This window comes from Canis lupus, chromosome 1 (genome assembly GCF_011100685.1).
Source record: "Canis lupus familiaris isolate Mischka breed German Shepherd chromosome 1, alternate assembly UU_Cfam_GSD_1.0, whole genome shotgun sequence".
Classification (NCBI taxonomy): Eukaryota; Metazoa; Chordata; class Mammalia; order Carnivora; family Canidae; genus Canis; species Canis lupus.
Genome location: NC_049222.1, coordinates 1,159,806 through 1,176,552, shown reverse-complemented (window position 1 = coordinate 1,176,552; position 16,747 = coordinate 1,159,806). Strand labels below are relative to the sequence as shown.

At 46.3% G+C, this 16,747-nt stretch overlaps 1 protein-coding gene across 7 annotated transcripts in view; it reads left to right on the top strand.

Moving 5' to 3' along the window:
• Positions 1–16,747, top strand: part of ATP9B (ATPase phospholipid transporting 9B (putative)) — a 237,520-nt gene that overhangs the window by 169,245 nt on the left and 51,528 nt on the right. For all 7 annotated transcript variants that reach the window (XM_038525733.1, XM_038525732.1, XM_038525735.1 and 4 more), the window contains one exon: positions 5,719–5,861. In XM_038525733.1, the coding sequence (XP_038381661.1) occupies positions 5,719–5,861 (143 nt within the window). The remainder of the gene's footprint in view (positions 1–5,718; positions 5,862–16,747) is intronic.

Genomic DNA, 16,747 nt, shown 5'->3' with positions numbered 1-16,747 from the left:
TTCCTTGGCCCTGCCCAGCACCCACCACTGGCTGCATTGTATACAGCATAGGTTCACAAGGCCCAGTGTCCTCACCTGTCCTTGAAGGCAGGGTGGCCTCTTGTGCAAGTGCTCATCCCGTATCGCTGTGCGTATAGGGCACAGTAGTGAGGGTGCTGTGAGGTGCTTCCTTCCAGCCCTCCTCTCCTCTGCCGGTTTCACTGTGGTCACTGTCAACCTCTGGGTAGAGAGCTGAGCTCAGCTTTTCCAACTTTGAAAAGCATTTTCAACTTTGAAAACCTTCAACCTTTTCCTGTGGTCCTTTTTGCCTGGTTAGCTTTCTTACTAATATTTTGACATAGTCACCACCTGCTTGCTTTGGGGTGGTTTGTCTCCTATACCTTTGCCATTTCTTTCTTCTTAGACTACCAGAGACACTTCATTTTAAGGTGTATCAAATTGCACATAATAAATACTTTTATTTATTTATGAACAGAAGGAAATGCTAATCCTCCAATAGGAATATTTATTCCTCTCACATATTGACACAAAATATTTGTGCTCATTCCTCATACATGTATTTCCTGTTGCTGTGGAGAATGCTGTATGTGTAAGTCCACGCACACAGCCCTCTTAGCGCTAGCTGCTGCATAGCACATGCAGTATTTTACAGGGGCCCGCACAAAACAGCCGAAACAGTTCTGAGTGTTGGGGAAGTCCTGACTTACCTTGTTGCCATTCACCCCAATATCTGACCCTGTGATTAATATTTTGATTGTTCTGGATGCTGAGGAGATGGGCCGACATCATTCTGAATAGAAGGCAAGAGGATGAGTCTCCCTGAAGAGCGTCCTGAGTTTGCCCATGTCTTCCTAACTGGCACAGAGCAGGGCTGCATTCTCAGAGCCCTCCAAGGGCTCCAGGTCCTGGCACACTGCTGGGGTCCCGCTGCCTTTTACACAGTGTCTGACTCTCTTGTAGCTCCAGGCTTTCTTTGGTTCAGTTTATCTGGAACACTGATGTTCCATTTATTTCTCCCTAAAACACTTATTTCAAATCTACAGTTTTCCCACACCCATTCAAAAGTTTAGTAACATGATTTAGAATTTTACATGTACCAATTTAAACTACTTTCATACCTTACTAGATTTTCTATTTCTTAGGACCCGAGACTATACATTTTGTTTATTCTTGTGTGTGTGGCAGTGGACTCTTAGTGTATTTAGGTGTATATCTACTTTCATTCCACTTACGTACATCTGTACCTTCTGAGCTCTAGAGCCTTGCTGACCACCTGCCTTCCCTGAGTGAAGCTCAGGCATGCTGCCCGCCCCCCCAACCCTTTTATTCCCTTTTAGCTCAGCGCCGGTCTTTTCTGTAAAACCTTCTCCAAGTTTCCTCAGAAAGTTGAACATAGAACTAACCTATGACCCAACATTGCACTACTGGGTGTTTACCCTAAAGATAACGATGTAGTAATCTGAAGGGGCCCTACACCCCAATGTTCACAGCAGCCATGTCCACAAGAGCCAAACTAAGGAAAGAGCCCAGATGACAGGTGAATGGATAGAGAAGATGTGGTCTGTATAGACAATGGAATATCACTTAGCCATCAAACGATGAAATCTTACCATTTATATCGACATGGATGGAACTGGAGGGTATTATGCTGAGTGAAGTAAGTCAGAAAAAGACAATTATATTATTTCACTCATACGGATTTTAAGAAAGAAAACAGATGAACATAGAAGAAAGGAAGGAAAACTAAAGATAAAAACAGAGAAGGCTAACCGTAAGAGACTCTGAACTCTAGGAAACAAACTGAGGGTCACTGGAGGGGGTGGAAGGTGGGGGACAGAGGATCACTGGGTGACAAGCATGAAGGAGGAGGGCACAGGATATGATGAGTACTGGGTATGATATAAGACTGAGGAATCACCGATCCTCTGAAACCAGTGATACATTATATGTTAATTAATTGAATTTAAAATGAAACCTTCTCTGACTATTCAGGCCAGTGATCACCTGTGCCAGTAACCACTTAGTAACCTGCTTTTATGCATTAGTGCCATTTCCCATGGTGACCTTGCGAATATGTGGCATTTTACGTGTACTATTACTGAGGCTCAAAAAGATCAGATTTGGGGCAGCCTAGGTGGCTCAGCAGTTTCGCGCTGCCTTCAGCCCAGGGCATGATCCTGGAGACCCAGGATCGAGTCCCACATCAGGCTCCCTGCATGGAGCTTGCTTTGCCTTCTGCCTGTGTCTCTGCCTGTGTGTGTGTGTGTGTGTGTGTGTGTGTGTCTCATGAATAAATAAATAAAATCTTTTTTAAAAATCAGATTTGTCATTTGTCCAAGATCATAGAACTAGTAAATTTGGAAATTAAGAATCAATTCAAGTCACACCTAACCTCAACCCTGCAAAATTCAGTTATTCATGTTTCTTCCTGATGGAGCATAGAAATCAGGGTTTGGAGAATTTGGGAAGGTGAATGGCACGGGAAATCAAAGGAAAAGGAGCCTTGACTTAGTGGCCACTTGTAGGGTTGTTGGAGGCGTGGTCCTGTCCTTCACCAGAGGGAGAAATGTGAGTACATTTGATCTCTTTTGTCCGGCACCGGAAGAGAAGGAAGTGGGGCTGTTACTTCTGTTGTCCGTCTTCACGTTAAGGTATCTATGATGACCCTGAGATCGAATACAGTGGTCTGAACCTAAGATATGGGTCCAGACTCCTGGTGGGGATGTGACTGTCGCCCTCAGCATGCGCAGCATTGGCAGCGTTCAGCCCCTGAGGATCTCAGTGCCACTCCTTGCCGTCCATGGTGTGTTGTACAGAGGTGATGGGGTGCCTGGCCTGCTGTCAGTTGGGTGTCAACTCTTGGTTTCAGCATGGATCTTGATCTGGAGGTCATCGGTTCGGCCCCACATAGGGCTCCGCACCCCCCAAAAGAAGTAGAGGACGTCACAAAATGAAAAATGCAGGGGGAAATTTCAGATAAAACAGCATCTGTGCTATTTTCCATAGATGACAATTAACAGGACTACTTTTGATAGAACTTCTTGTTAAAATGACTTTTCTTTTGCTCAGTTTAAGATCTAAACAGAAGCCTCAAGCAGGCAGGAGTGCCACTGAGCCCTTCCAGGGGCCGCGGCCTGTCACACAGTGACACCTCGGCAATAGGTCTCATGGGTGTCGAGGGCTCACGTGCCGTCCTCAGACTGCCTGGCAGGGCTGCTGAGTCAGGAGAGAGCCCCCCACTCGCGGCAACCTAGAGCTCTGCAGGGTCCATGTGACGATGAGGGTCACTATTGCTGCCTTGTTCACTCAACGTCCAAAGTGGCACACAGCTTTTCCACTCAGTGTGGGTGGAGTGGATCACAGTTGGCCAGTTAGCAATAAGATGAGCTTAAAATATATTTGGTATCCATTACCTTATAATCTTTAACTGTAATTCTCAAAATGATAGGCTTAATGGGTTATTTACAAGTCATGTTCCTATAAAGTACTTTACTAGTCGAACAGAGTTCTAAATTTTAAAATTCTACAAATTACGTTACTAAAAAGTAAGCTTAGTGATGCTAATTATACTCTGTCAAATTCATGTTTGAAGTTTGAGCTTCTAGCGATTTTTAACATTAAAAAGCGAATATACTAACATTTTACCAAAATATACAATGTGTATAAACTGAAGCTTCTGCTTCCTATGTGATATTACAGTCTTAGTTGAAGATACATTTTTCTTGATAGCTTTTGTTTGTAAACTGAACTTGCCTTGTGCTTTGTTTTAACCTAAAGACTATCCACATTCTCTTGTTCACCAGCCTTGAGGGTACCTATAGTCACCCGAAAACATCCCATGGGTGTTTATTGTGACACAGTATTTCAGGAAATAACAAATCCTTACAGCTCTGAGGCGATAACAGTTGTTTTATTAAATGTAAGTGCTCGCGATTTGAAGAGAACACCATGGAAGAGCCTAGCAGGTGTTCTCACTCACTCGGGCTCTCACTCAGCCCCTAGCCCAGCAGCCCCTGCGCACCCTTGGAGGGGAGTCTGCCAGACAACGGGCTCCTCGTGCCTTGTGCTGCTTGAGGCAGTCTGACACTTTCCAAAATAATTTGACCAGGATACACAGAGAAGAAAGTCACGTTCTTCCTCCATGTGGGTCTCTGGGCCCGCAGAGCCAGCACCCAAGCTCTATGGGGCGCCACCACCCGCCCTGTGCCCCATGTCCACTCCTGGGTCAGGGGTCTGTCCTATCGCTGGTACCCGTCACAGACGAGCCCAAGCAAAAGCATGATGTTGCTTTTCCTTCCTCCAGCCCCAGGCACCCCCACCTTCCCAGAAACTGCTCCTCGGCGGCTTCTCGAGCCTCTTCCATGCACCGGCCCCCTGGGTGCCTCACCGCAGCCCCACAGAGAGAGTGTTGTCTGTGCCCCAGAGTTTAACAGGAGGTCCAGGGGCACACAGAGGTTGGGTGCCCAGTGCCCCTGGTAGCTCTGGGCCTCATAGCCCGGCCGCCTTCTGTCCGCAGTGCCCCTGCCATCCCGGGACCAGGCCACCCGCGAGGCCGGGAGGCTGCTGTGTTCTGTCCCCGTGCTGTCCTGCAGCGTCTGCCCTCCCTTATTGCTTGGCCTTGTAGTGGTAGCAGGACCATAAGTAACCCAGAGACATTGAGGTACTGTTTGAAAGCTGTGTGCTTGGCAATTAAAACTTTTCTTTCTGACCAGTAGCGTTCCTAGGGTTTTTAAGATGTGAGCTTTATGGACAAATAGCCCATTATGAATATTTTAATTTTCTTTGACTTACTTACAGACTATAGACTCTCTTCACTAACTCTGAGTCCTTCACATTCCTTTTCAAGTGTACATTTGTTAGTAGGTGGTAGATCCATATGAATTGCCATTTTGGTCAAAATGATTGACTGTCAGCAGCTTTGCCACATTGTGTTGATACATTATATCTGCTGTTTTCCTGACAGAATCAAATTAGGTGCAGATTTTTTTCTAGAGTTTGAAACATATCTGAGTGATCCTAAGTCTGAATATGAACAAGAGCAGGGTGAGGCCAGACTATAATGTATGAGGGTATGAGCAGAATGAGTCCATCCGTTAAGCCCAACAAGTAGCTGAGTGCAGCTTGGGTAACAGAGGAGCCGTTTATGAAGCGTCATTCAGGCTCTGGCTCCACCTATTCCAGGGACTAGAGACGACAAGCACTGACCATCTCTCTGACCATGAAACCCAAGCTCTGCATCATGGTCTGGCCCCCACCACCTCCGATCCCCCCTCCTGCCACTGTCCCCCCTCAGGCCACACCACCATCCTGGGCCTCGGGGGGTCCTCACCTGGGCTCGGAAGCCTGGCATTCTCAGGGGCCTAGTCTTCCTTCTAGGATATGTTGGGTCCCAGCAGTCATCCTCACGGGAGAAGTATCCTGTTTGTTCTTGTAAAATGAGTAGATGAAGATTATGATGCATTTCAAATATCTGTTCCCAGGGAGATATGCATGATTCCCTTACACACATGAGCAGCCCATTCTAGTATCCTCTACAAACATGGCATGGGGCGTAAAAAGGTTTCTAGGCTTAAGTGTTAACAGATTCATGTATTTTAAAGTCTGAAATCTGGTATTATCGTGAGGTTCAAGATAATAAGTCTGTATGGAAAACATGAGCATGAAGCTATTGCATAGGTTTGGAGCAAACTAACCACTGTGGTGGGTTTTATTTGGCAGTTTGCGAGTGAACTTGGACATGGGCAAAGCCGCGTACGGGTGGATGATCATGAAGGATGAGAGCATCCCCGGCACAGTCGTGCGGACCAGCACCATCCCAGAGGAGCTGGGGCGCCTGGTGTATTTGCTGACTGACAAAACAGGTACTGCTGCTGGTTCATGTTTGCCTTTGGTGTGCTTGCTTCCATCCAGTCCAGGCTGATCCTGGGTGTGTACGCGCATAGTGCATACTGAAGTCATTCAAATTTAGAATTTTCCAGACTTCACCTGAACGCTGGCACATAATTAACTGGATAAGCACACTATCATTAGAATTAGTAAAATGTTAAATTCTTTGGTTTTTTTTTTTTAAGATGTATTTATTTATTTATTCATGATAGACTTAGAGAGAAAGAGAGAGAGAGAGAGGCAAAGACACAGGAGGAGGGAGAAGGAGGCTCCATGCTGGGAGCCCGACATGGGACTCGATCCCGGGACTCCAGGATCGCGCCCTGGGCCAAAGACAGGCGCTAAACTGCTGAGCCACCCAGGGATCCCATGTTAAATTCTTTGAGATTTAAATGACACGTTTGTATATTTTTAATTCTCTGCTGCCGTACCATTGTTTGTCAGGTGTTAGGTGTATTTCTTACACCTCTTCGGCAGCTTGTTTCTTACAGGATGGTACTCCTGAGCTGTTGACGTACAGAACCAGACGTGTGTGGATTTGGTATTTTAACAGTAACATTCTCCTAGTGAGCCTTACCAGCAACTATCCCACCCTCACATCCATGCCCCAAATTCTATCTGTTCTTATTTCATTTTTAACTTTATTCATCAAAGCATTCTTGTCAGTTCATAAGATACTAAATAAAAGATAAATCAAACCCAATGCTATAGTGAAAGTCCTATCAACAGGCTAAAGACCCTCCATGATTTGTTCATTCATGGTTTAAAATCCTGGTCATTCTTGGAACACCCAGGTGGTTTAGTCGATTTAGCGTCCAACTCTTGGTTTTGGCTCAGGCCATGATCTCAGGTCATGAGATTGAGCCCCAGATTGGGCTTCTTACTCAGCATAGAGTCTGCTTGAGATTCTCTTTCCCTCTGTCCTTTCCCTCACTCATATGCTTGTGCTGTCTCTCTAAAATAAATACATCTTTAAAAAAATTTTCCTAGTAATCCTTGGTCAACTAGAACTAAGAATATTTGTATAACTTATAAAATATGTCTCAAATAAAATTCAACATTTTTAATAACATATACTATGAAAAGCTTTACCACAATCAGGAAAAAGAGAAATCCAACAACACTATTATCTAATGTGTTTTATTCCTTACAGTAAGATACATAGTAGAAATAAGCTCTACAACCAAAAGAAGGAGCAGATATTTGTAGATGAAACAATGAACCAAGGAATCAGCTGCTAAAAGTAAGAATCAGTGAAGTGGCGGGTCATAGGTTGAGATAACAAAATAGCTCCTAGCATGTGGAGTAGCCTTAGGAGTGCGGTCCCTGCTCACCGTAGCACGAGCGAAAGTGAGACACATGAGCATGAACGTGAGGGGAGTGAGGGATGTGCATGAGGATGATCAGACCCAACAGAAATGAGAAAGAAGATGCAGACGAACGGAGGGGCAGACTGTGGTCCCCAGCATGAGGTCCCCAGTGTGAAGATACAGGATTCCGTAGAGCCCGCCTTCTCCATGAACTGATATAGTTTTACTGCAGTTCTGTCAAAATCCAGTTGCTGGTGGTGTTTTGTTTTGTTCAATTTTTAAGTTTAAAGTGGTTTTTAAATTTATTTAAGTCATCCTTACCCCCAGTGTGGGGCCCAAACCCACAACCCCAAGATCATGCATCACACACACACACTCCACCGACTAAGCCAGCTGGACACCTCGATGGCATTTGATTTTGGTCAGGGCTTGTCATTGTGGCCCATCGGGGACTATCCAAAGAACACTGACGTAACAAGGGGCTCAGGCTCGAGAAGGGAGGCTGAGAGATGCCCTCAGATTTCTCCCTTCCTGACCTCGTTGGGCTGACAGGGAAAGATTTCAAGGAATAAACCTGTAACAATGTGGAAAATAAGCAGACATGCCATCATGGAAGTTGGGGTATTTCTGGAAGGACAGGTGGAATGATTTTGCTGGAGAAGGTGGAGTGAAGCAAACCTAAACTCACAACGGTTCCTGAAGTGACCCCACAGGAGAGAGTCCTGGAGAAACCATGAGGTTACAGCACACGGTATGTGAGGGGAGGCCCGGGGTGCCGTCAGGCTGCCCAGCAGCAGCAGAAGAAACCCACCCTCCTGCCCACGCTTGGTGCCTGGATGTCGTGTGTAAATGCAGCAGGCGCTTGGCTTCCAGCATGTGCAGGCATAGATTCTGTTTACAGAGAAACCAGAGGAGCCTGAGGAAAGGCTGTTGGATTACAGGGGAGCTTAAGGACATCTTTAAATTCAGGGTCAGAATTAAACTACATCTCCCTATGCCTGCAACAGTGGGGGCATTTAGTTTCCAGAAGCCCACGTAGAATAGCAGCAAAACACGTAACATAATTAGAAATGAGTTCAAGCAGAATGTACAAAGCCTGTGTGGATGGAAGAGCTGAGTGGATGGGCCCATGTTCTTTGTGATGAGGACTGAGTGGCGTGGCACTGACATCATCGTCCCCCATGTGAGGTCCCACCTGTGAGGCGCACGCTGCCCCGGGACCTTGTCTGCACTGTCAGCAGGCGTGGTGCCCGGTGCACCCCTCGTCTGTCCCAATGGACGAGCCTTGGCAGCCTCCGCACAGCGGTGTCCCTCCAGCCTCTGTTACCCGGGGGGACACATGTGCATCTGCAGCAGACCAATGTGAAAATGTTCACTGTGTCATCTCAGACAACAAAACCAAACTGAGCATAACTCAGAGAAAGCCACTGTGAGTACAATATAGCCCATGGAATGTTTGTACAGCAGTGACGGATGTCACGGTTCACGTTGGGCCGGGAGAAGTCTGGGACCTCCCCTTTAGAGGCCTGGACTCGAGGGGGATGTGGGTGTAGTCTAGGCCATCCTGTTTGCACCACAAGTCCTCTCGTGGCCCCTTCAGTCTGTATGTAATGTGCTTGAGGGTCACACTGAGCTGTTTGTTCAGCTCCGTTTACAGATAGGAAGCATAAGCCAGAGGGCAGTGGGTATGCTTGAGGAGTAACTGGTTCTCTCTCCTCTCCCCGTGTCTCTGGCTGTGGGAGAGCAGCAAGGGAGGAAGGTTTTGTGACATTATTTCTCCTCAAAATGCTAACTTTTCATTTTGCATTTTAAATAGTGATGGGATCATCTTTCTGTAGCTCCTCTTTTTTTCTTTGGATTCTGAGTTACATCTAGGATAAGGATGAGTGGTTTTGCTCAGAGTCATAAAGGTAAAACCACATTTCCCTATGTCTCACTTTGCGACTTTTATAAAGCAAAAATAAATTATCTGGGCTCCTGAGACTTAAAAAGAATTACAGAAAATTATATTAAATATATTAGAGAAAATCTTCTGCATTTCATTTTCCAAAAGGCCTATTTGTGGCAGTGGTTGTTGGAGGGACCTCCTATCCTTACTTCCTAGTGGTGGAGCTGCATGGAGTATTTTTAGTATTTTTTTAAATTTCTGGTCTAGAACTTTTTCAGAACCTTTCTCAATAAGGTAAACGGCACTTACGGAGCACATGTGGTGTGCCACATGCTGCAGTAGCCCCGTGCCTGACCTGGGGTTGCAGGGCCACAGGCACGGTATCTGCCACTGCTTCCCCTTCACGCTGCCCCTGCTCAGGCCAGGCTCCCAGGAGCACTCAGAGGAGGGAGTGTGGCTATAGCTGCTCGAATAGGCCACACTCACCAAATCGTAGGTGTACAACGTCAAGGACGAGTTGTGTAGCTGTCATGTCACTGCAAGCACGTAGTAGGACTTAGTGCTGTCCTCACTTTGACTTTATAGAAACTGGCTCCTCACATAGATGGAGGCTGCCAGCCCGCCAGGGGTTGAGCCCTCACCTCTTAACAACACATGGTCTTGTGTTGGGGAAGACCCCCAAGCCTTCCAAGCAAAGCCATGTGTTGTCAGCCAGGAAGGTTTTGTGGCAGGTGGTGGCAGACGTGCGCTCACACTCACCCGCCCTCTGCCTGGGGGTCCTGGTGCAGCTGCATATCTGGTGCGTACTGGTTAGTGTTGTATTCCAGGAGCTGGAGTGACTATGCTCTCTTTTATTCCTTCCTTTTGTCACGTGCATGATTCATGTCCTTCACTGCCCCCTCAGTACATCCAGAGTTGGTCAGTCACCATGTTGACTTCCACCATCACAGAGGGTCTCACAGGGTAGTGGATTGGTAGAAGGGTAAAGAATTTGGGGTGTGAGACAGTTTGCAAACATCATCTGCTGAAACGATGAAGAATGAGCTATTGTGTGAGGAACCTTTTGCTGCTGACATAATCATAAGGTGGTCCTTGGCCTGATTGTGATCAGGCTTGTGCCTCATCAATAAGCTTTCTGACAAGAAGCGTCTATCACACTGCCTCTCGTTTGCCCTGGCAGAACAGAAAATGAAGTATCTCGTGATTGCGTTATAGTTTCCTTCTTGTGGACAAGAAAGCAGTGTGGTGTAATTAGGTTTGATTGGGGTGCACGTTTCCGGTAAGATCTGAAATTAATGATGTTGCTATAGTGACACATGTGTGGCCACCAGTGCGTGAAACATGAAGTAATTCATTCGACAAGAGCAGACATCTGTTAGCTGCCAGGATACAGAGCGTATTGACACTGACCAGGAACAGTAGACATGCCGTGATAAATGAGCAAACGGTGTTGGCACGCCAGGACAGGTCATTTGTACCGAGTCCACTGCAGCTTGCTTCTCTGCACTGGCTGCTTTGACAGTGCCATTGCTTAGAGAGCAGTGCTGCCGAGAACTCATCAATTTTAAAACTTAACTCAGGCTGCAGCCAGATAGGGAGCAAGGCACGAATTCCTTTGTTGGGAATTTTTATGTTCATGTGGAACAAAGCATTACCAAACCACACCCTGACACAACAGGTTGGCAGAACATGCTGTGACTCTAGCACTCATGAGCCCGCTTGCCCTGTGTTTTGCAGCAGGGTCACGTCCGCTCCCAAGGCCATGTCCTCTGCGGTGGGAAGCTCTGTTTCCAAGGTGGGCAGGTGCGGCGGAGCATGACGCATGAGCCTCATGGGAGAGATTTAGAGGTGGGTGTTACCGTCCTGTGGGCCAGGGCCAGCTGGGTACAGCCTCTCCTGCCTGAGGAGGATGGCTTGCGCATCCGGTGCCAACACACTTGCAAGGTCGGGCTGGTATGGTGATGGACTCATGTGTGCACTTGCGTGTGTGCCGGGCCATTCACACTGGTTGAGACACTTGGCACAGGCAATGTTTGAACAGATGCGTATCATACCGGGAATCACCATCTTCTGAGAAAGCTTCATTTACAGCAAATATAATATGTGACTCCAAATTAAATGTCAAATATTTTAAAGAATATTACCACACTCTGCAGTGTGGTAAAATAGTCTTAGCCACTTTAGAAGTTGTTTCCATTCCTCATTCCTTCTTTGTAAAATCTGAGTGGCTTTGTGTTCTTGGCACCATTGATCCCATATGATCATTACTTATGGCAGGTCCCTAACCAGAACCTTCGCTGGAAATCCTTGGGTCTGGGTGGCAGCCTGTCCCTGTCTGCCGCAGGTGGAGTTCTCTGTGTTACTTTGCAGCTGCTTCTCCAGGACGTCTCCCCTCCATGGATGTGAGAGGGGTGCCAGGATTTTCTTAGAAATTGATTTCCTCTTTGCCTGCTTTTGCTCATTGTACTCCAAAGCACTTTGCTTTATTAAGGAACTACAGCATTTTCGTTTTTCAGGAAGCACAAACACACCTTTTGTCAAAGGGCATTTTCTGTCCCTGGTGTACTCATAATGGCCAGGTTGCTTCCCAGCAACCGGGGGGCATCTGTCCACCCGAGTCAGCCCATCCCCATCATGAAGCTTCAGATTTGGGACATGCTAATACTTATATTCAGATAACAGAGACTATACAACCTGTCACCTGGTTGAAGTCATGAAAATTGTTTAAAATTTGAAAAATAATTTTGCATTCCTGACTCTTTTAGTGACTGAGTTCACGTTAAATGTCCCTGCTGCACGAGAGAGCATAGAAAGTCAGAAACTAGCCTTGACTCTCCTTTTTAATGTTCTGTAGGATCCACTCTGAGATAAAAACATCACTGAAATTTAAAAAACTACTCCAGGATTCATCAGTATGTTGAGATAATATGCACTGCTCACATCAAGAAGTGTCTGCATACATACTCCAGTTTCTCTAACCCAGTATTTATTCAAGTGGCAAAATCAGAGTCAGATATTTCATTGTTCATTTGGTGAAATAATAGTCATTTGTTTGAAAATGTCCGTTATAGCCTCTGTAAAACATGATTTCTTAGCAGCTGGGACGATGGCACCAGATGCAGTGTTTGGGCCAGCAGGCTGCTGGGGCAGGCCACACCAGTATGGGGCACACCTGCTGCTCTACCACCGGTGCAGGCAGAGCTGAGGAGGTTTCTGTCCCTCACAAAGCCACCTGGGGAACTGCAGCCCCTTGCTCACCTGCCCCCACTCTGCCCTTGGCAACCCCTGATGGGCCCTGTGCCTCAGTAGGTCTGTCTGTGCCAGAAGTCTCCCACGAATGGGTGCACACACCGTGTGGTTTTTGCGTGTGGCTTTTTCCCCAAGTTGTCCGCACTGTCTCATGTGTCATTACTCCATTGCTTTTTATTGTGGGATAATATTCCATTGTATGAATAAACCACATTTTATTTATCTGTCAAATGAAGGACATTAGGGTGGTTTCTGCTTTTTCTGTTAGGAACAATGCTGCTATGAGCAGGGTTCTAGCCAAGGGGGCTAGACAAGAAGAAGAAAAAGGCATCCATGCTATAAAGGAGAGTAAAACTGGTCTTTATACAGAAAATCCTAAGGAATCCCCTAAAAATCTGTTAGAATTGATAAAGGAGTTTAGTAAGGTTTAAGATACAAGATGAATATACAAAAATGAATTGTATTTTGATATACTAGCAACAAGTTATCCAAAAATAGGATTAAGAACAGAATTCCATTTACGATGGCATCAGAGAATAAAATCAGTACTTTATAGTGTTAAGATGGCAATAGGATTTCCCAGATTGATTGACAGATTCTACAAGATCCCTCTCAACATTCCAGCTGCCTTCTTTGCAGAAACTGCCAAGCTGGCCCTAACATTCCTGTGGAAATGCAGGGGCCCCAGAGTGGTGTCAACAGTTTTGGGAACAGAGGTATCGGCAGGCAGGCTGGGAGAGCAGGACGTCCGCCTCACACCACACAACCAGCGACCTAAATGTAAGATTGACCTAAATGGTCGGGGTTTCTGTAAACTGTGGAGTTTTCAGAAGCTACTCTAAATTTGTTTTCTGTTTCATTTTCTTTTGCTGTATTAAGCACCAGAATAAAGAACTTTTAGGATCTAGCTCAGTATAAAGCTTTATAAACATAACCCACAAGGAGATAGAAAGAGTTTAAATCTGGACTTACATTTTCTTTTAATTATTTTAAACTAAAATTTAAATGCAGCAGTATATTTACTAGTTTAGCATCTGCTGGTATGTGTCTGTGGTTACTCTGTGGCCTCAGAATTTCTAGAGATCTTGGTGGATTACTCTAGAGATTTCTCCAAACAGCAGCAAGAAGCAAATGTGATGACATAGTTAGAGTTTTGATCTCAGAACCTGAAATGCTGTCATCAGGGTAATTGAGGACAAGTAAAAGCAATGTAGTAAAATAGCAGCCATTCTGCAACCCCAGATTTGTTGACTAGAAATAGTCTGTGAGGGGACCAATGGTCATGGTTTGTTTGCCCTCTGGTTTTGGAAAATATTTGTTGTCCATCTGGAGTATTGCATTTGGGAATGCCAGAATGTTCATCCTCAGTAATCTCTGGAGCAAGATGCTGCAGAGTAAACAATCGACTTGTGACTTAGCCGTGTGCCACTCTTAGGCCATGGTGGATTGACGGGCTCAGGCCCTGATCACCGGTACCAGTTGACCTCACAGGAAGAGGGCAGCAAATGTACCTCCGGTCGAGATGCTGTGCCAATGTGCAGAGTGCCCGAGAGCCCAGGGGCTCGATGGAGACAGCACTGTGGGCGCGTGAGCAGCCAAGTCCAGACCGCAGGGAACAGACGGTTCATTTACAAGGAAGAACGAGAGAACAGGGAAGGCTATGGAGTCAGGCTCAGGAGACTTCTCCTGGACCCGCACTCCACAGACAGCGTGAGAACAGGATGGGAATCAGTCCGTGCCTGGTTATTTGATGCTGAGGAGCTGCTGCTGTTTGTTGTGATAACATGGGGCTACACTTACTCTAAGAGCCCCTTCTGTTATTAATAACACTGGCTCAATCAGGCAGGAAGGGGCGGGTCCCAGGCCAGTTCCAGCTGTGATCTTGGGGGGCAGCTGGAGGGGGGCCCCCAAGGCGGTCCTGGATGAGAAGAGGCATCCATACGGTGCTTTATGTGACACCATTCTGTCCACTTTTATGTACGTTGAACATTTCCCTTAAAAAATACAATAGGGAGGGACACCTGGGTGGCTGAGATTGAGCATCTGCCTTTGGCTCAGGGTGTGATGCTGGAGTCCCAGGATCGAGTCCTACAGCAGGCTCCCTGCATGGAGCCTGCTTCTCCCTCTGCCTGTGTCTCTGCCTCTCTCTCTCTCTCTCTGTCATGAATAAATAAAAAATCTAAAAAGAACAAATACAATAGGATTGGAAGGAAGAAAACAGAGTCCTGATATTCAATTCATGTCACTTATGTTTCTTATGTTTGTAGTGGAGATTTCTTGCATGTTTTGCTTCATCCCCACTGTTGGTACATACGTGCATGTACACAGGCACACACACTTGCAGCACAGTGAGAACAATGCTCAGATGCACCGAGGGTGTTCCGGGTGCATTTGCATGCAGTAGGGCATCTAACAACAAGACAACCAAAGTCATAGTGGTTTTCTTGACATCCACTCCCTTACTAGAGCAGCATAAATGTATCGGCACCTGATTATATAATCAGGACCTTCTGGCTCATCGTTTCCATGGCAGGACCACTCCTACTCCTCTTCAGTTCCTCCAGGATGTCTATAAATCTTCCTCTCATGAAACTCACTCAGTTCTTCTTGCTCGGCTTTGGCCCACTGAGGCAGAGGTGAAGAGTGTGTCCCACCTGAAGGTGGGATCTAAAGAATCGCTCTCTCCCATCGCAGATTCCATATGAGTCAAGCCGCCCCACACTCCCCACGTGTCTCAGGCCAGTTTTGTGCCACACCCCAGCTTCCTGCTCATGCTCCGAGGCTGCCTCCTGATGTTGGCGGCAGCCTTGTTACCACTCAGTGTGGGCCTCCAAAAATCAATTCACATGGGAACACATGTGGTTCCGTGTTAAGCACCACAAGTAACTACAGTTTGCCAAGTCAGTAAATGTTCAAAAAAAAATTCAAACAAACCTAGCACAACACACAGTGGAACAGAATCAAGAGCCCAGAAAATAAATGCCACACATAAATGGGTCACTAATGTATGACAGAGGAGGCAAGAACAGACGGTGGTGGGCAACAGTCTCTTTAGTAGGTCCAGGGAGAATTGCACCTGTTCCTTACAAACCACACAAGATGAGCGCAGAACTACAGACCAGAGCCGCAGAAGTTCTAGAGGAAAATGCAGGCAGTAATCGCTCTGACATTGGCCTTAGAAACATTTATTTGGATCTCTCTCCCCAGAGAAGGGCTGCAAAAGCTAAAATAAATGGAATTACATCAGATGGGATCTCATCTAACTAAAAAGCTTCAAACCCATCAACAAAATGAAAAGGCAACATATTGAATGGGAGTAGATATTTTCAAATCATCCATGCTGTAAGGGGTTAATATCCAAAAATATATAAAGAACTTAGACAACTTGGGCAGCCCGGGTGGCTCAGCGGTTTAGTGCCGCCTTCAGCCCGGGGCATAATCCTGGAGACCTGGGATCGAGTCCCGAGTCGGGCTCCCTGCATGCAGCCTGCTTCTCCCTCTGCCTGTGTCTCAGCCTCTCTCTGTGGGTTTTTCATGAATGAATAAATGAATAAAATCTTTTTTTAGGGGATCCCTGGGTGGCTCAGCAGTTTAGCGCCTGCCTTCGGCCCAGGGCGTGATCCTGGAGTCCCGGGATTGAGGCCCACGTTGGGCTCCCGGCATGAAGCCTGCTTCTCCCTCTGCCTGTGTCTCTGCCTCTCTCTCTGTGTGTCTCTCATTTATTCATTTATTCATTTATTCATGAGAGACACAGAGAGACAGAGACACAGGCAGAGGCAAAAGGCTGAGCCACCCAGGGATCCCCAAATGAATAAAATCTTAAAAAAAAAAAAGAACTCTGACAACTTAGTATCAAAAAAATAAAAACACCCCAATTAGGCAGAAGATCTGAAAAGGCATTTTTCTAAAGAAGACCTATAATCGCCAACAGACACATGAAAAGATGCTCAAAATCACTAATCATGAGAGAAATGCAAATCAAAACTATGGTGATAACGTCTCCTCACACTGGTCAGAAAGGCTAAAATCAACACCGTGAGGAGCAACAGGTGTTGATGAGGATGCGTAGAAAGGGGAGCCCTCGTACACTGCTGGTGGGAATGCAGTCCCGTGCAGCCACTCTGGAAACAGCATGGAGGGTCCTCAGAAAGTTAAAATTGGAATCACGATGGGATCCAGCAATCTCATTTCTGGGTATTTATCCAAAGAAAATAATAACACACCACTTCTGTGTTTACAGCAGCATTGTTTACAATAGCCAAGATCTGGAAATAACCCAAACCAAATAATCCTTAGGTAAATGGATACAGAAGAGGTGGTATGCAAGCGCTTGGGGGGGCTCTGTCAGTGAAGCATCTGCCTTCAGCTCAAGTCATGATGCTGGGGTCCTGGGATTGTGTCCCGTGTCAGGCTC